This window comes from Eubalaena glacialis, chromosome 2 (genome assembly GCF_028564815.1).
Source record: "Eubalaena glacialis isolate mEubGla1 chromosome 2, mEubGla1.1.hap2.+ XY, whole genome shotgun sequence".
NCBI classification, from domain to species: domain Eukaryota; kingdom Metazoa; phylum Chordata; class Mammalia; order Artiodactyla; family Balaenidae; genus Eubalaena; species Eubalaena glacialis.
Window position 1 is genome coordinate 115,268,771 of NC_083717.1, and position 20,740 is coordinate 115,289,510.

The following is a 20,740-nucleotide window of genomic DNA, read 5'->3' on the forward strand; positions in this document are numbered from 1 at the left end:
GAATGATGACATGACAATTAGCATTATTGTTAGAAGAGGTTACATGGCTGGTTAAGCTTGGGAATATTACTTTGGTGAGTACTGTGGTATAGCTCTCCAGACTAGAGACTTGATTTTGACAATGTACCAAGAAGTTATCAGTCTCTTTAGTATAGACTAATACAGACCAAATTCATTTAAGACTAATATATAGGCTTGAATGCCAATTTGTTGATTTATAATGTAGACCATTTTTGTTAAGTGGATGAGAATGCTTGTTTTTATGGATTAGCATAATCTTTCTGGGTTTGACAGTAACAAGGCAACCTAAGGTTGCTTAGTGGGCATGGGATTGATCATGGGAAGTTGGTTCGAATCTGGTCAGATTTCTGGGTCTCAGATTCTATATTAACTGTTTTCTGCAGCACATTTATTTATTTATTTATTTTTAAATATTTATTTATTTATTTTGGCTGCACAGGGTCTTAGTTGTGGCACACGGGATCTTCACTGTGGCATGCCTGTGGGATCTAGTTCCCCAACTAGGGATCGAACCTGGGCCCCCTGCTTGGGAGCGTGGAGTCTTACCCACTGGACCACCAAGGAAGTCCCTGCAGCACATTTATTTTTATTTCAGTTATGTCACAGGGTGATTTATTTGGCTATGTCTTTATGCTGCCTCGGTATAACGCCTTTTATTCTGGTAGTCTGGTAGCTCAGGTAGGACCTGAGCTTAGCTTTGTGTTTTCTGCAGAGTAGATTGTCTATGTGATAGATTTTTATCTTTTATAGGTCTCTCTTTCTTCAAAATTAGTAGTATGTTCTGAATGATTAAGGATTCAACAGAAGTCTTACTTATCCTTGGATTATTCAGGGCTCACTAGGTTGGAAACATTTGTGACTGGACTGTAGAGTTGGTTGTCAAGGGTTATGTATTAGTCAGGGTTCTCCAGAGAAACAGGAACAATAGGATATATAAAGATATATAGAAAGAGGTTTATTTTGAGGGATTAACTCATCTGATTACGGAAGCTAAGAAGTCCCACGTGCTCCATTTGCAGGCTGGACACCTAAAAAGCTGGTAGTATATAGTTCCAGTCTAAACCCAAAAACCTGAGAACAAGGGGGCCAGTGTTGTAAATTCCACTCTGAGTCCAAAGGCCCAAGAATCAGGAACACTGTTGTCTGAGGACAGAAGAAAATGGATGTCCCAGCTCAAGCAGAGAGTAAATGCGCCCCTCCTCTACCTTTTTGTTCTATTCAGGTCCTCAACAGGTTGGATGATGCCCACCTGCATTGGTTAGGGCAATCTTTTTTACCCAGTCTACGAATTCATAATCTCTTCCAGAAACTTCCTCACAGAAATAATGTTTTACCAGCAATGGGTACCCCTTAGCCTAGTCAAGTTCACACATAAAATTAACTATCATGGGTTAGTAAGCTAGTTAAAAAGTGGTAATGAGCAAGAGATTAAAGCCCAGGAATGAAGGGCTTTGTTTGTCAAGTTAGGCCTTTATCTAGTTGTAGCGGTGGTGGTGGTCAGTAGTAGTAATAGTAGAAGTAGTAACAGAAGTAGTTATAAAAGTAGTATTAGTGATAACAAAGATTATGATAATGACAGAAGAAAATATTTACTGAGTGCTCACTAGATGCTAGTCACTGTTACTTATGTGTATTATATTACTCAATGTTCACAATGCATGTAGACTAAGAAGAATTATATAATTATTTTAGGGTTGTAGTGAACATTAAATGAGAATTATAGAACATTAACACATTTTAAGTGGAGAGTAAATGCCAATTATTATTTTAACAGTGCCTTGACTTAGTTTAGAAAGAAGAACACCAGTGACTTGTGTTTGTTTTCATGATCTATAGAGAAACACACACACACACACACACACACACACACACACACACACATACTATTCAGTACCTTATATTTTCTTTTGGCAGTTAAACAATATATGGTAAAAGAATATAACTAGAATTTTGATTTTTGATAACATTATTCACTACCCTATGATCCTATGCTATATTTTCATTTAATGAGGATCACTATGCCGTGCTTTTTTCTAGTAATACAATGACTTTTATGAAAAGAAAATGGCTAGGAAGGTTAGAGAAAGGTTACAAGCAAATGTTCTCACAAAGTTGCTGAAATAGGAAAGCAAAGGAAATAGCTCTTTTCCTGGAATCCTTATCTAATAGAAAGAATCATTTTATTTTGGGGAGGTTTGGGAAGATGTTTCTCTATCATTTTAGAGGGGAAATTTTAAATTGGCTTTATCTTCAAAGACATGAGAGATTCCTGTTGTGCATTTTTGTTTATTTATTATGGCATCATTTTAGGACATTCGGGGTTATTTTAGAATGTCTCCAAGTATTACATTTATTTTTATGTGAAACACTATTGTTCTTTTTTGTAGGTTTCCAAATTTGGAAAGACCAATGTTAATAATGAAGTCATCTCTCTGAAGTAGTTTCTTCTGTACTGCATAGGCTAGGATGACTTTTCTTTTATGCCTATTCAGAGAATTTCTATTCAGTTTGTTATTAGTAATCACCCCCCAGTCACTTTCTTCATATCTGTTTTCTAGATAACATTTCCCTAGTTTATACCTGTGTTGTGTGTGATTCTTCCTTAAGGGTATTATTTTATACTTCTTTACATTAAATCTCATCTTAGACCCGTCCTTTCAAATCCCCAAGTTGTCCATATCCATCCAGGTACTTGATTGATTTTGTTTTCTTTTTAATCCATCCTAGCTTTGTATCATCTGTAAACTTGATCATATTTGAATTTACATTCTCCTCCATGTCATTAATGGCTGTGTTGTATAGACTAGTCCTCATCCCTGGGGGACTCTGCTGGATATACTGCTAGATGTTCTCAGCTCTACTGATAATAATTCATTGCTTCCTTCTCATCCTAGATTTCTTTATCCACTGTTCTATACTGTTATACAGACAATGCCGCTATCATCTCTGCTTCCTGGATGCTCCTATGTCAATCACTTTAAGATATGGATTAAATCATTGTATTCCTTTATCTACTTATACCATTGCTTAAATTTTTTTTAAAAAGTTACTCAACCTGGGAATACATTGTCCTTAAATAGAAATTTCTTGGAAATTTCTATCAAACATCAGTGAATCTTTAAAAATATATCAAGTGAGAAAACATTTTGGAAGTGCTGCCTTTATCTTCTCCATGGAAAATGGTCTCCAGTTATTTGGATTTTAGGTAAAAAGAATAATTATTTCCCCCCAGAGCTGAGAGGGTGACTTAAATATATATATTTTTAATATACTTTCTTTTTCTCTGAATGTGGATTGCATTTCCAGTAAGTTATTCTTTTTTTTAAATAGCAACATTTCTTTTTTTTTTTTTTTTAGACACCAATTGTACTTGAACATTTGTTATTTTATTTATTTATTTTAAATTTATTTATTTATTTTTGGCTGTGTTGGGTCTTCGTTTCTGTGCGAGGGCTTTCTCTGGTTGTGGCAAGCGGGGGCCACTCTTAATCGCGGTGCGCGGGCCTCTCACTATCACGGCCTCTCTTGTTGTGGAGCACAGGCTCCAGACGCGCAGGCTCAGTAGTTGTGGCTCATGGGCCTAGTTGCTCCGTGGCATGTGGGATCTTCCCAGACCAGGGCTCAAACCCGTGTCCCCTGCATTAGCAGGCAGATTCTCAACCACTGCGCCACCAGGGAAGCCCTCCAGTAAGTTATTCTGTTTCAAGGTGGTCTTCTAAATGAAACACGGTTCATTTATAATTTTTAGAACATGATGCAGAGCCACATGTTATTTATTTTTTAATCATATTTTTTTCTTTATTTTCAGGAAAAAGAAGAAGTAGAGGGAATATCAGTAGGTGCTATACTGTCTGACTATCAGCATGTTCGAGTAGAAAATGTGTAAGAAAACGTTAATTTGTCCTATATTTTTAAAGTTTTATGTATTTTAAGAATGTGAATAAATAAAAAATCAATATGGGATTGACATATATACACTAATATGTATAAAATAGATAAATAATGAGAACCTGCTGTATAGCCCAGGGAACTCCATTTCGCTATACAGTAGAAACTAACACAACATTGTAAAACAGCTATACCCCAATAATAAATAAATAGATAATTGTATCCAAATAATAAATAGATATGGTATTCTACATGCCCCATGAAACTAAATGTATTGCCCTAAGTAACAAAAGTTGCACTTTTACTTTTTTTCTATCCTTATATCAACACATGAGAAAACTTACCATAAGGAAAAATAAATTATTTATAATAAAAAATTGAAACAAAGATTTTTTTGAAGTCAAAGTATTATTTTCAATTTTTCCTTATTTGAATTAGTATACCCTTTTAATATCTTATCATCATTTGTAATAAAAGTGCAGTATTAAAGAAAAAAATGTATTAAGAAATCTCTTCTTTGGTCCTTAGAATTCAGTTCTTGACTAAAAATATTCATGAGATTGAAATACTTCTATAAAAAGCCATTCAACTTTAAAGGAATTTTTAGATTGTTGCTCCTCCCGTCTCCCCCACCTCCCAAGCAATGTAGTACTAGTAAAACATTGTCTGTACAAGTACCAAAATAGTCAGCTCCTTTGATCTACTCAAAAAACATAAGGTCAAATGAAAATAATGATTATTAAATGTTGGCTTGGCAAAACACCCCCGAATGAATTTAATTTTCGTTTTTAATTTATTCGGATAAATAAAATATTGTGTAGAGACTTTACATGTCATTATATTAGCAAAACAGAAAATAAAGACTTCACTATTAATCTTGAGCACAATTCGACGTAGAAATAAATGATTTTGCCATTTAAAAGGGTAAATGAAAATAAGATAAGGGCTGTATTTATCTAATAGTTTCATGTTCTTGACAAAGAAACATTCATATTGACTATCTCATTAAATACTCGCATATTAATAGACTTGAAAACTTGTTTTATTTTTTACTTTATTTATTTTCTCTCTAATTCCACAATGAATTTAAGGCAGTTAAATATATAGAATTTTAAAAGTAAGTGAAGGGAAAGCAGGGCAAAGAATAAATAAACGAAAAGAAGTATGATGATCTCATATTTGGGGGACTATCAGAATCTCTGGAGAATGGAGAGCGGAGGTGGAAGTGGGGGAGGAGGTCAAACGTGTATTTGGAAAAAGTTGTCCTTACATTCTGTCTGCCTACATTTGAGAACAGCTGATTTATAGATGGAGATGGATTGCATATCCCTTAGCCATATGTTAAAAATAATATTATTCTCATCAAGGTTTAAGTCATGTTCTCTGAGAATTATTTTGTTTAAAAATCTTTGTTTTTGAATAAGTTTAAACCTACATGGTTCACTGGGTAGCCAAGCTGTAGATAGGGCTGACATCTGTTTATGAAAGCTTTAAGGAGCTGAATGAACATGTGCTCCTGAGGTGAAGCTGCCTTATAGCAATATCTAAATGGGAGAAGGGCCCATTGATTACTCATAGGTAGAGGCAAGCTATTTCCCAAAATGCAGTCTCAAGTACACTTCAGCACATGGTTTAAGATGCCCAGATTATATACCATAAAGCACATCTGTAATAATTTAATCCTTGAAAATTGTAAAGCAGTGTTATTGGGAGTCTGTTGGTCTGCAAACTCAGGTTTGAATTAGCTGATCTTCAATTTGTAGTTAGTGTTGCATCATTATATTTTCAAGGTATAAAGCACTTAATAGATGTCACAAGCTCAAATACAACAGTGATTTACAGAGGAAGCTTATTTCAGCCATGATATTTTAAACTGTTAAAGAATTTAAATAGGTAAAGAAGTATGACTTAAGTCTAAAAATAGCCAAAAGATCAGGGATACCGAAGAAACAACCAAGAATTTTGCAATAAGGCCTGGAAGGAATAAAATTTTTTTCAAAAAAAAAAAACCTTTTAGCTGAAAAAGGTGGAGAGAAGTTTGATTAGTAGGCATTAAAGATTGGTGATAGGACAGCAAAAACTGTAATGCTTGTGTTACATGGATAGTTACAGTTTTATTATTTTTGTATTTATTAACTGCCTCCACATTGCTTTAGATGCTCAGGACATTTTACAAAGGTAAATTATATACTGATAAAAGTCTCTACATTCAGGAAGATTTTGATTTCTTTGAAGGTCAGGGTATATGTGCATGAAAAAAAGAGTGATATTTCTAAGACCATATATGAGTAAATGACTAAACGTGTGGTACGTTTAATAGGTACTGGGATTATCTGAGAAAGAGTTCAATGTGTGCTGGAGTAGTCAGCCAGGAAACCTTACTGACACTAGGGATGATGGGGTTTAGAGCTATGTTTTTTTAATTTGAAATCTGATCTCAGCCACTTACTCTGTGACTTGAGCAAGGCACTTGGCTCTGACTACCATTTACTGAAGACCTATTTTATCCAGGTATTGTACTACATTTTTTATCTACATTACTTTTAATTGATTAATCAATTAATCTACATTAATTTTAATCAATTGGTCCTCCCTGAGAAAGTGACATTTAAGCAAAGGCATAAAGCAAGTGAGGAAGGTAGGGAACATGGCAAGTGTGTTAGGCAAGAGTGAGCAGGCCAGGGGTGGTGGGTTGGAGTGAGAGGAGAGTAGTGGGAGATGAGGTATGAGAGCCAACCAGGGTGAGATCCATGTAGGTCTAATTTACTAGGAGTAATGGGGAGAGTTCTGAGCAGAGAAATCCCATGATCTGTTTATGTTTTAAAAGGGTCACACTGGCTACTATATTGAAAACTGATTTTAAAAGGGCAAGAATGGAAATGGGAAGAAGTTAGGAGAGATACTGGTGGCTCAGACCAGCATGTTAGCAGTGGTATTGGTGAGGAGTGGTCATATTCTGCATTGTGGTAGATTGGATGTGGAATGTGAAGAAAAGAGGACTAATGAATGACTTCACTTTCTAATATTTTAATCTTCTCAAGAACTTTGGAAGGAAATATTTTTGTCCCTATGTATGAACTGGGAAACTAAAGGCCTGGAGCTTGGCTCTGACTTGTCAAAGTCATGCAGCTAGTGAGTGTAGAAGGAGGTTTCAAACTCAGATTTGTCTGGAATCCAAAATCTGCATTCTTTCTACAGCAATATAATGTAAAATACGTAGTACAATACCTGCAGCATACTAGGTATTCAATGAATGTACTTTTTGTTCTTACTATTTTCTTTTCACTCAGTCGAATTCTTTTTTTTTTTTTTTGCTGTCATTATGATTATGCTTTTTCTTAATTCTTTTTGTTTGTATTAACATATCTTTATTTTACCTTTCTTCTCTTTTTTTATTGAAGTATAGTTGATTTACAATATTATGTTAGTTTCAGGTGTACAGCAAAGTGATTCAGGTATATGTTTTTTTCGGATTCTTTTCCATTATAGGTTATTACAAGATATTGAATATAGTTCCCTGTGCTATACAGTAAACCCTTGTTTATCTGTTTTATGTATAGTAATTTTTATCTGTTAACTCCCATACTTCTAATTTATCCCTCCCCCTCTCAGAGTCAAATTCTTTAAAAAAAATTTCAGAGTTATTAGATAAGAATAATTCATATAACCATAGGTATTATAAGTGTAATCAATATATAATTATTTTATTAGGATAAATGTATTTGCCTGTGCTTCACAATTTTGATACCCAAGAAAGTTCTAAAACAAGAATAAACATCCATTAGCATTTGGAAGCTTTTTTGCATAGATTTCTAAACTTAGAGTCTTACTAAAATTAATATTTCTAATCTGCCTGGAGATTTCATTTTTATCTGTTTATGCATAGCGCATGGAAATTAAATATATTTATGTTGTATATATAAACTTCATTATGTAAAACATGTTTTTAAAAGTATTTTATATGCTAAAATCCTTGAGAGAAGCAGTATGTTTAAAATCAAAGTAATTGCTGTGGGTCCAAGTATAGAACATTAAGATATCATCTGATTTTTTAAAAATTATGTTATAGGTGTAAAAGGCTTAATCTCCAGCCTTTAGCTTACCTTTGGCAAAGAAACCAGGAAGATTTGCTCCGAGAGATGATATCATCTAACGTTCAAGCAATCATCATCAAAGTAGCAGCTCTAGGTATGTAACCAGAATTCCAAGGGAGCTGTCTGTTACCACACAGATAATCTGAGTTCACTAATAAGCAATTACAAGTAAAAAGGAAGAATGACTTAGAATATAAAAATGTGGAGTCACAAGCTGAAGAAATTGAGTAAGGGGAAGTTTTAAAATGGGCTTTTGATTATTAACCAAAGTGATTAATAGTGAGCCTCTTTTCTTTTTTTAGTATATAACTACCTCTAAAACTGGTATTATATTGTGGTCCTTCAATTTAAGTTCTTTTTATAAGATATGGAAATCATATTCATAGGAAACAGAAAATATAGTTTGATTTTTTTTGAAGCTTTTTAAAATCTGTATTTGGTATAACACATGATATTTTCCTTGTATTTTTTTTTAACATACTTTGAATAATGCTGAAATAGAAGGATTGTCTTTGTTTATGGTATCAGAAATAAGCCGCGTAGTGGGTTTTTGTTGAGGATGATGAGAAATTCATGTTTGAGAAAATGTCGTTTGATCAGTTAGCATAGACACAACAGGCAGGTGGTAATCTGATTCAAAAATGGATATTGCATACGAACACATTTAATTTGTTGCATTGAATTTTTATAATTATATTCATTTTCAAGAAACCATGGGATTTGAGCCCAATTCATTTATTTCATGAACCTATTACAGTAAATGCCCTGGAGCCTCAGGGTTCTCAAAGCCTAAAACATGTACCTCATTTGAGAGTGTTCACCTTGCTGATCTCTAAAATAACAAGGTCCAAAGCTGTGGAAGATTTCACAGATGAATTCACATTTTAAACAGCATTAAAAGGAAGATTCCATAATATTTCTTCTTGGTAAACACCAAGCTACTCTCTTCTTGTGGAAATTGAGGTGTTATCTTTAGTGGAAAGCCTTATTTAGAGAACATGCAGTTGATCTCCTTAGCTGTTAAAAAGAAAAACATTGAGGTGGTGTTGTGTTCTCATTTTTGAGAAAATGTTGCTCAATAACTCTTATGATTGAAGTTCTCACTACAGATATATTTGTCATATGAGTTTCTATATGAATGTATACAGAATATGCTCTCTCACTTTCTTTGTCGCTTGCTCTCTTTTGGATTTTCTCAGATTGCATAGTTCTGTAATGAAGTTCATGTGACACCTCACTGGACAGTACATATTCTGTCCCTTTTACTACTAGAAAATGGAATGGATTAGAACCCTGAGAGATCCTGCCCCGTTAGAAAGACAGAGCAATAGAATATGATCTTACTGCCACCTTTATTATAGTATGTGGCCGATATTGCTTGTCGTTTCATTTGTGTGTGTGGATGTGTGTGTGCCTCTCTGTAAAGGTTGGGGATGGTGATTAACTGTATTAAACTTTTGGCTAAAATATGAAACTGAGATAATTTGTCCTTGACATCCCAATGACAAAAGTATAGATCCGATTTGAACATTTACAGCACATAGTTTCTATTGATTGCCTATAGGTGTGCAAAGATGAAAATTATTCTCAAGAACACTGTTAAAGAAAGGTTTGTTGAGTGGCACATTCCTTGTAAAGACACAAACATAAATGATGCAATATAGGTTTCCAAGCTTCCCCCCACACACACTTTAAAATTTTCAGAAAAAGTTTTAAACAAAAAATGGGACAGTAGGACCTTTCCATTCACAGAGGGGGTCAGCAAAGTTTTGTGGCCCATGAGATTATGGAATGGTCTTATAAAAGGGTTGATTCTATATGGACGTATAAAAACAAATTTCGAATAATTGTGTTACACAACCTTGGTGTCTTGCAGGCGTGAGTGAACTCGTGAAATTTTCACATTAACGGCTTAGTGCTTAAAGGAGTTTCTGGTTTTTAGACTTATTTAAAGAAGTGTTTCCACATTGGACTTAAGAACAATCCTGCCTTTTAGAAATATTTATTTTTAATTGTATGAGTATTACATGAAAACATTCTTGCCATGTAATGTTAAATTTTCATGGTTACAGAAAAGATTTGATGTGTTTTCTATCTGCTCCTCTGCTGCCAATGATTCCCTTTCCCAGAGATACCCACCAGAGTGATGCTGATCATCTTTTTAATCACTTTTTTGGTATGTGTATATGTAATATTTAAAAAGCCATAGAACAATCATAGTACTTCTACATAGAAATATTATATGAAGAGTATCTTACTCTGTGTATTGATGGGCAACTTGCCTTTTTTCACTCAACAATATGTTTTGGAGATTTTTTTTTCCATGTCAATAAATGTAGATTTACTTCATGTTTTGTTTTGTTTTTAATTAACCTTTTATTGAAGTATAACATAAATACAAACAATTGCACAAATTCTTGTGTCCAACTTGATGAATTTTCAAAAAGTGAACATATCTATGTAATCAACACCCAAATCTAGATATAGAACATTGCTAATATCTCCCTAGTCAATACTTGCCTTGCCCTCCCAGAGGTTATAGCTCTTCTGATACTTAATACCGTAGATTCGTTTTTCCTGTTTTTGAATTTTATATGGCTGAATCATAGAGCATAGGCTCCATTGTGTCTGGCTTCTTTGGCTCAACATTATGCTTATGAGATTCATCCACGTTATTGAATAATGCAGTAGCTTGCTCATTTCTCCTTATAGTGTAGTGTTCCATTGTAGGAGTAAACCACAGTTGAATTGTCCATTCTATATTCGATAGCCTGTGGGTAGTTTTTAGTTTGGTACCATTATAAACAGTACTGCTATGAACATATAGTGTCATTTTGTACATTTTCTGCCCCAGACCTAGAACATCCATTTCTTTAAGAAGACCTTGGGTTTTTTTTTAATGGGGAATGATATATATGTATGTGTATATGTAAAACCTCAGGAGTTCATGGTATTTTGAAATCAGATTTAGGGCTATGTAAGGACTGTAATTATTCTGTCTTCCATCTGTGCTTTCTTCCACAGTGAAAAATATTCTTGATTCTCAAGGCCATAGGAGATGTTATTGATTAGAAGATCCCATAATTACTGGGAACAAAAGATCAAGTAGTAGGTCTGTAACCCATTCTTTCCAGTAACTGGGGTAAGTCCCCTGGGAAAAAAGGAAGAACTCATATAATCTCCTTATAAACATTAATTACAGATGTCATGGCAAAAATAAACAAACAAAACAAAATCACTAATGATATTTACTAGTGGGGAGGAGTCCTTATCTTTAAACTGCCTTTAGCAGGACGTATCTGGTTGCTATGGTTGGTTTTGGTAAACAAACCTGGAGTCCTTGGGTTTGGGGGCATGGCTCCCTGGAACATGTCATGTAAGGTATGTAACTATCTGAATAGGAAATCAATCAAGATGTTTTATGACTGAGGTAGCTATTTTCTGTGTAAGTGATGTAAGCTACATGCATTGCTTAGAGACCTGACCTGTTGACCTGGTTCACGGCAGGTTCAGTGTGACCAGAAAACACCTGGAGGGCTTCACTCATAGTTCTGGCCCTCTCCCTGCTTCACCTGGCCCTTTGATTGCTTGTATCCTTGGAATTATTAGTAAAGCTTGATACTAGGTAAGGTCTCTGGTTTGTATGAGTCTGATGTCACAGTACAGTCTTTTGTTATTGCAAATTGGCCTAGTCAGTGGGATTTTGTTTTTCAGACCCACAGATATATAAGACACCTTTGGCAAGAAAAAAAAGGGTAGAAAATGGTGATGAGGACTTAACTATTGTTAGCAGCCCCGGTAAAAGCAGGACAGTTTAAAAACAACAAAAAAAGAGATAGTAGTTGGAGAAAAAGCTTGAGACTATCTTTACCCATCACTGGAAAACCTTCTGCTTCCATATATATTTGCTAACAAAGTAACTAGATTGATCAGTAGAAATACCATACAGGTAGTTGGAGACCAAAGTCAGGTGACTACTCAATGCTAAGAGTATTCCGTTTAAGAGTTAGTGCTCTTTATAGAAAATACCAGCAGAAGCCTGGGGAATGATTATTGACATGGAATTTTAGAATTAACAATCGGGAAGCCATATCACTATTCTAGACATTGTTGAATGGAAAGGAGTATCTAGGCTGAGCAGATGGATGATATGACAGTCCATTCTGTATACTTCTGAACGGTATGACAACTAACTTGCTACAGTGCATTATGGTTGGGATTTGGCAGTCTTACCCTGAAAAGAGTAGGTGTCTCGCCCCTTCCCTGAACTACAAATGGAATACTCCTTCCAAAGCAATAATAGAAATGGTATGAGTTACAATTAACCCTAGACTGGCTTTATTAAGACCAGAGGGAGACACATAATTTGATGCCATTGGCACAAATGATGAAGTCATGCGAGTAGGTCATCATGAAAACATTGCTTTTGGGAAGCCAAGAGACTATTCAGGGCAGTAACTGATCTGCTGGCTTAGTTACCATGCATAGGGCTGCATTGTGAAAAACTACCAAGCTATCCAAAAGAAAGGAGGCAAAAAGGAGAGAAATGAAAAGATAGGAGGACAGTAACTGGCTCAACCAGGTGGAGTTGTTTAGATGACTTCTGAAAAATGGGTTGACAAAGTGGGAAATTGATGGAGTTTTTACTAAGGATCTAATAAAGCACTATTAAGTTTTAGGAAATGGGAGAGGCATTCTGGCACCACCTTTTAAAATGCTTCAGCAAATTCATTCTATCTGTTCTGGAGAAATTTAGCCCAATTATGAGAATCATGATTTACAATGGAAAATAAAAAGGGGACTGAATTTATTCTCTCAGAAAGCCGTAGAATCTGAAAAACACTGAGAAGTCAGATCTGTTTGCCCAATCCCTAGCAGGGAATCTTAGGCTACATACACTGTTGGGGTGGAATGCAGAACTTTTTAGTTAGATACTGGGCTCAGTATCCTATGGTAATCCCTATGAAAGATAAGAATTGTGCACTGAAAGGCTGAGGGTGAAATTTGTGGTATATAGGAATGCTGTAGTGGAGAAAACCAAAGTAGGGCTAAGGTTAAAAATTGGAAAATATAACTCTTGAGCTTCTCCTGTGGTCATTTCATGTTTACCTGAATGCATAATTGGTATGGATATTATGTGTGAATAGTATATGTTGCCCTTACCCTTTTTACAGGGGATGTGTACTAAGTCTGTCCCTTCATTTTGGTTTAACTGGCCATGCTAAATGGAAACCTTTGGAATTGCCCAGGCCCTTCTTAGTAGTAAACATTAAGCAATAAGGATTCCAGGAGGTCAATAGAAGATCACTGCTCATTTTTAATCATCTAGTCTGGCTAGTTCCTGGAGGTTAACAATATGCAATCAAGGATTATACAAGGTAGTTCTTCCTATTGCTATAGCTGTACCTGATATAAAAAGACTATAAACAGGAAGTGCAAAAGGACCAGGGGGACTAGTATGCCATTAGAGCCCTGACCAACACCTACTTTACAATACCAGTTTCAGAGCCCGTCCATGTACAATATGTTCCATTCTCATGGACTGGAACTCAATATACATTTACTGTGCTGCCACTGTGATGTTTAAATTCATCATCACAATCCAGTGAGGTAAGACTTGGACTTGAAAAACATTAATACCAACCAAGTTAGTGCATTGCATTGATAAAATAGTGAGAATTGCCTCTTCAGAGGAAGAAACTCAGGAGGAGTTAAGAACTATAGTATATATATGAAAAATAGAGGCTGGCTGACAAATCCAGCTGAAATTCAAGGGCTAGCTCAGTCTTTGAGTTTCCTGAGAATTATATGGGCTGGACCAACCATGGGACGTTCCTCAAAATGTGGGAATTAAGTTGATATCTCCCACAGAATTCACTAATAAACAAGAATCTAAGACTAGAAGGGCTTTTGGATTTAGGCAAAAACATATTCATCATTTAGGAATCCTGTTCATCCCTATTCACAGAACCACCATAAAGAAATCTGAATCTGAGTGGAGACCTGAGCTAAAACAAGCAAATTGTAATCCCTAAGAGAAGGAAAATGAGTGAGGTGAATGCTACAATTGTCTTAGCTAACTGCCTGGAGGTAATTTCTACACTGCAGTGTAAGGGAAAAGAACCCAAAGAGAGCTCAGGCAGTTTTCACTGAACTGAGGAGACAGAGATCACAATTCAGAAAGACCAAGGGCTGAGATTTTGTGGGACAGAATACCAGACAGAAGGGATCTTCATGGAGAGAAACCTCTGTAGGCCTATAGAAAGCTTCCCTCAGTCTTCGGCAGAGTATGGATCTGCATATGTGTGAAAGAGAGCTACCTCCAGCTGAAGAAAGAATCATCAAAAAACAGTAGGCTGAACAATTTCCAGAGTTCACATAAAACTGGAAACATCCATGTTTCCACCAGTGGAAAGACCTCATCATACATGAGATATCAGGTAGAGTCCTCAAACAGGTATCACCTTAGTAGTCATGAGCCTTAGACTAAAGGCTGCTACGAACCTGATCTAGCAAAATTTAAAAGCAAGCCTCAAAAGGATCAAACTGATTTCAAATAACTTAACTTATGCCAGAACAAAATCTAAAACTATTTAAAGGAAAATAATAAAATCCAACACATAGGATAAAATTCATAATGCCTTGCGTCTTAGTTACCAGGCATGCAAAGAAGCAAGAACATGTGATTAATACTGAGAAAATCAATCAAAATACACCCAGATTTGGAACTGGCAGGCAAGGAAGTTATAACAGCTCTTATAAATATGATCATAATGCTCAAAAAACTAGAGGAAAACATGATTATGATAAGAAATAAAAAATACAAAAAGGCCCAAATACTACTTCAAAAATACGTTATCTGAAATGAACAATACACAGCAATTAGACATTGCAGAGAACATGAGTGAATCTAAAGACATATAGTATCTGTCAAAAATGAAGCATAGAGGAAAAAAAGGACTGAAAATAATTAACGTAGTATCAGTGAGCTGTGGGACCATAACAAGCAGACTAACTTAGGTGTAGTGTCCTAGGAAATAGGATGGGGAGAATATTTGAAGAAATAATGGGCAAAAGATTTTTCTAGTTTGATGAAAACTCTACATCTACAGATCCAAAATTTCAATGAACCCAAGCAGAAGAAACATGAGGAAAATCACAAGGCACATTATCATCAAATTGCTGAAAACCAGTGGTCAAGAGAAAATCTTAAAAGCAGCCAATGTGAAAAAATTAATTCTATACAGAAAGCAAAGATAAAAAAATCAACAGGCTTTGCCTCGAAAGCTGTCCAAAATGGAATACAATGAATTTATATCTTAAGGTACTGAAAATCAATAAAGGTCACCAAGAATTTTATACCCAGTAAAAATAAATTTCAAAATGAAGACCATATAAAGACATTCTCAGATGTACAAAAATTGAGGGATTCATCACCTTTAGATCTGCATTTCAAGTAATACTAAAGGAAGTTTTTTGGACAGAAGGAAATAATAATTGATGAAATTTGAATCTTACAAGGTGATAAAGAGCAATGAAATAATAGAGTAGATAAATTTTATATCTATTCTCCTAACTTTTAAAAAGATAAGCTAGATTACTTAAAGCAAAAATAATGGTAGTGAGTTGTGGGGTTTATATGGGAAGTAGATATATAATTATTGTAGCACAAATAGTATAAGGGAGAAAGTACAGTGAAATGAAGGTATAATGTGTAAAATTCTTAAATTATACATAATTATATAATACTATTTGATTGTGGACTGATAACTTACAGATGTAAAATGTAAACCATAAAGAACCACTAAAAAATGAAACAGGTGTATAGGAGAGTAAATTGAATATTGTAAAATAATCCAAAAGAAGTCAAGAAAGGGAAAAAACAAACAAACAGAACAGATGAGAAAAATAGAAAACAAAAAATAAGATGGTGGATTTAAACTTAATCATTTCAATAATTACATTAAATGTAAATTATTCAAACACCTCCAATTAAAAGGGAGGGATTTGCAAATTCAATTAAAAAATGAAAAAGAAGGTTCAACTATATGCTTTCTATAAGAAACTTGCCTTAATTGTAAAGACATAAATAGGTTAAAAGTGAATTGATGGAAAAAGATACTCCATGGTAACACTAATTCAAAGAAAGCTGAGATGGTTATATTAATATCAGACAAAGTAGTCTTTAGAACAAGGAGTATTATTAGGGATAAAGAGGGACATTTCATAGTGATAAAGGGGTCAATTTATCAAGAGAGCATAGCAGTCTAAAAGATCTGTGCACCCATAACAGTGCCTTAAGATACACAACACGAAACTGATATAAGGAGAATTGGACAAATCCATGGTTATATACAGAGCTTTCAACATTTTTTTTTTCAGTAATAGCTAAACCAGGTACAGTAGACAGAAAATTATTAGGATATAGAAAGTTTGAACAACACTACCAACCAACTCACCCTACTTGCCCCTCATAAAACACTTCATGCATTAGCAGCAAAATACACATTTAAGCACACATGGACCATTCATCAAGATAAACCATATTGTGGATCATAAAAGAAGTCTCAGTATATGTCATCATACTGAAATCAGACAAAGTATGTTCTCTGAATATACAAAAATTAACAGATACATCTGGAAAATCCCCCACACTTTGAAATTAACCAATATACTTCTAAATAACCCACTAGTCAAAGAAGAAAGTATTTGAATTGAATGAAAATAAAACTGCAACGCATCACAGTAGTGGGATACAAGTAAAGCTTCGTATTATAATTATTCCATTTATATGACATTTTGAAAATAGAAAATTATACAGGCACATGGTAAATAACTGGTTGCCAGATGCTGGGAGTTGGGGGAAAGACTAACTGTAAAGCAGGGAAAGAACAGCCTACAACTTCTCATGAACTTTTTAGAGTGGTGGAAATGTTCCATATCATTATGATGGTGGCTACATGCCTGTATATATTTCCTGAAACTTAAAATTGGTGAATTTTATTTTAAAACGAATTTAAAAAATGAAATTAAACAGGGCAGTGAATAAAATTTCCCAAAGACAAGGACTGGCATATTAGCTGTCAAGTAGATTATATTGGACCTTTACCAGAAGCCCCAAGAAACAGCAAATGAGTGTTAACTAAGATGATGCCTAGCCAACACTAAGCCTTATTCAACTTAAGCAACATTGGGAAGTACAGTTAAAGTTTGGAGCAGCCAATTCTCCATCTTTTGGTCCACTTCAGTATATTCTGACCATTGTATACATTTCACTGCTATAAATACACAGAAATGGACAAGAAATATCTCATGGACCTACTACATTTGTTAGCATCCTTAGAGCAGCGATGTACTTGAAAATTGGAAAGGGGAATTGATGCACTAGTTAATTAAAATGGCTGGTAAGGAAAAAGAAAGATTTATGGTTAGCTTAATTAGTTAAATTATTTTGTGCTAATATTGACTATGATAGGAAGTAATGCCAAGACTCTACTGGCAAGGGTTCTAGGATTGGGAGGTAGGAATGAGGTGATGGGAGATGATGCAAGTACACAACTATATATTTTTCCTATTTCACAAATTTTTTCTTTTGTTTTGCCTGATCTATACTGGTTCCAGGCCTGAGTTTAAAGTTACATGTACCAAAATAAAGTGTTATCAATGCACAAAACACAATATTAATACTAAAATTTGACAGTGCATATTCTTAAAGACTGTTAGGGGTATGTCATAGCTTCACCCATAGAGATAAATTAAGGCCTATCTCTAAACACAGGGCCATGTGTCCTGTGATTCTTTTTCTGTCAAATCCTGTAATATCAGCCTGCGAGTCAGTCCAAGGAGAAGTGCTAACAAGGCTGCTGTTTTTACTGCCCCTGTGGGTTTATAATACATCTGCTGAGCCAGAAAGGCCAATCATAGGGGAAAGGGTATGGGTCAAAACAGGTAATAAATGGAAATGAAGGGAATCAGAGGAGATGGAAAAGCACTTATAAGTAGATTACAATTCTGTGGCAGAGTGCAGTCATGTGGCCTCCGTGCCAGAGCCTCTGAGCTAGAGAATAACACTCTTAGGCATCCCTCTCAGATCTGATGCTGACTACTTAACTTATGTTGAGAGAAAACTCTGGACCTCTTTTCTGCAGAGAAGGGAAGTTGCTGATATATGAGCTCTACGTGAAGATTTTACCTAGATAATTTGAAGCAACAAAATGACAGTGTTCCAATTGATGGTTCAGTGTAGGGGTAGTTAACTACAGTTACCACTCAGTTATTGGTTTATTGTCTATAGCTACCATTCTGATCATTTTTCTGATGATTATTGCTAATGAATTATGTAGGTGGAGGATTCTGAACTGTAGAGCTTTTGCACTCTTTGTGGGCATAACAATATGTTGCTAAGACACCTACCTAGGTATAATGGAGAGCAGATTTTTACTGCCTGCCGTAGCTTAGTCTAGTCCTTCAAATACAGAATATGTGAATGTAATGGACTTCATTTAAGGAAATTGGAACACAACCCTTGAGGGAGATGGATTTGGTAGAGATATAATGAATTGATATTACTTATAACTTCTCTCTGGAGTTATGCAAAGTACATTTATGGAAAACCTGTGACACCCAGGCAGAGCTGTATTTGGTATAATACACCAATTGATAATCTTACGGGGCTTAACGTTATTTTTGTGTACAAGCCATTTTCCTAAATTGTACAAATGCCACTAATGTACCATGGTCATTACACATGTTGTGGGTTGATTACTATTGCCTCTGCTGTGCAAGATGTTCTGTAGGGATTTTTGATCCTGGTCTTGCGGTACTACATCAGACCAAAATATGGAATGTTCCTGGAAGTTCTTCATGGTGAAAAGAACCTGCTAGTCCAAATATAGACACTAGAGGGAGCTCTTTTCCAGGAGACTGACTACATCTAGAAACGGCCCTGAAGGGAGAGCAAAGCTTTAAATGCCTGGATTAATGGAATATTTACTTTCATGGAACATTGTGTCAGTCAACAGTATAGGGAGAGGGCCTGAATACTTACCCAGGAAAGACTATTGAATATTCTACTCATTATGGAAGTTGCTATTTTTTTTTTAATTTACTTAATTTTATTTATTTTATTTTTGGCTGCATTGGGTCTTCGTTGCTGCGCGCAGCCTTTCTCTAGTTGCAGTGAGGGGGGGCTACTCTTTGTTGCGGTGCGCAGGCTTCTCATTGGGTGACTTCTCTTATTGCAGAGCACGGGCTCTAGGCGCGCGGGCTTCAGTAGTTGTGGCTCGCGGGCTCTAGAGCCCAGCCTCAGTAGTTGTGGCCCACGGGCTTGGTTCCTCCGTGGCATGTGGGATCTTCCTGGACCAGGGCTCAAACCCGTGTCCCCTGCATTGGCAGGCGGATTCTTAACCACTGTGCCACCAGGGAAGCCCCGGAAGTTGCTATTTTTAAAGATCAAAGGAGTATCAGAAGCCAAGCTAAGCATGCCAGTATATGGGAATACTACCATTAGCCTAGATTATGATAGGACATTACTGGACAGTGTGACCCTTATATTTGTTTTCTAATGGTCCAGGTACCACAGATAGATATAAAGGGGATTTATCTTTCCATGGTGCATTGATTGAGATTGGCCAGATAAAGGATTATCTGGAGTAACACTGTGTTGACCTGAAGAGAGCATTTTGCACAATGATATCTAGAAGCCAATGGCGGTTAAAACCTACACTGTGATATCTGGGATATAGTTAAATTCTCAAACCAGATGGAATCCACAACTTAATTGAACAGTAATCTCTGGTCACTACCCTGGTCACTGAATGTGAATGTGCATGAGAAAAAGTTGGTTTTGTTGGGCAAGAAATGGAGAATGGTGCTATAATTCTAATTGACCCTTTATGCCAACCTGGGCCAGAGCATAATCAGTGTGACAGTGAAGGACTTGGAAAGATATTCTGATAGTCCTGGACCTCTCCCTGATTTGCTGTGTTGTTTATTTCTGTTCTTTAAATTATCAGTAAAGATTGATGCTGAATAAGGTCTTGGATTTGTCTGAGTCTGACTTGACAGTCCAGTCTTTTGGTTTAACTCAATTTCTCATTTATTTTGTACCACATTGTATATGTAGGGTTGTAGAGAAAATGGGCTTAGGTTTCTGCATAATTAGGGCTTTCTGAGCAAATTTTGCAGAAACTTGGGACCTCGGCTAAAAGACCAGCATTAGAATTTAATGTATGTTGGAGTAGACAGAGCGGACTGCAGAGAGATTTACTTCTCTGGAGGTCTGTGTTTACATTTCAGGGGTGGGGGTTGAGACCAGGACCTTAAGAGACATCTCCTGGGTTGTAAAGCTGCAGACACTAGTTTATTCCTCCCCAGAGAGATTTTTTTTACGTTCCAAAATGAAGACACAAGTCTTTCCCTTTACTTTTCCAAAGAAGCTCTCAGAAGGAGAAGGAAAACAACTGTCTCTTTTTTCCTAAGTAAATATACAGATTTATACCTTACCTACAGAAGATGGAATTACTTGAAAAATTCCATCTCATTCTCATCACCTTGCTCCTGGGATAAGACCTGGGGCCCAGAAGGGCCAGAATGGTATTACCTACTTACCATATGTAAGTAGTAATAATAATCTGTTCTGCTCCAAGAGACTCATGTTGGCACTCGGCATTATTAATAAATATAGGTATTAAAATTTTAACAATGTATGATACAGTCTCAGAATAACCATGCTAATA

At 35.6% G+C, this 20,740-nt stretch overlaps 1 protein-coding gene across 3 annotated transcripts in view; it reads left to right on the top strand.

Moving 5' to 3' along the window:
* The window catches only part of DPH6 (diphthamine biosynthesis 6), a 167,565-nt gene that overhangs the window by 93,721 nt on the left and 53,104 nt on the right, over nt 1-20,740 (top strand). For all 3 annotated transcript variants that reach the window (XM_061182271.1, XM_061182270.1, XM_061182272.1), the window contains exons 4-5: nt 3,830-3,903; nt 7,979-8,097. In XM_061182271.1, coding sequence (XP_061038254.1) covers nt 3,830-3,903; nt 7,979-8,097 — 193 coding nt within the window. The remainder of the gene's footprint in view (nt 1-3,829; nt 3,904-7,978; nt 8,098-20,740) is intronic.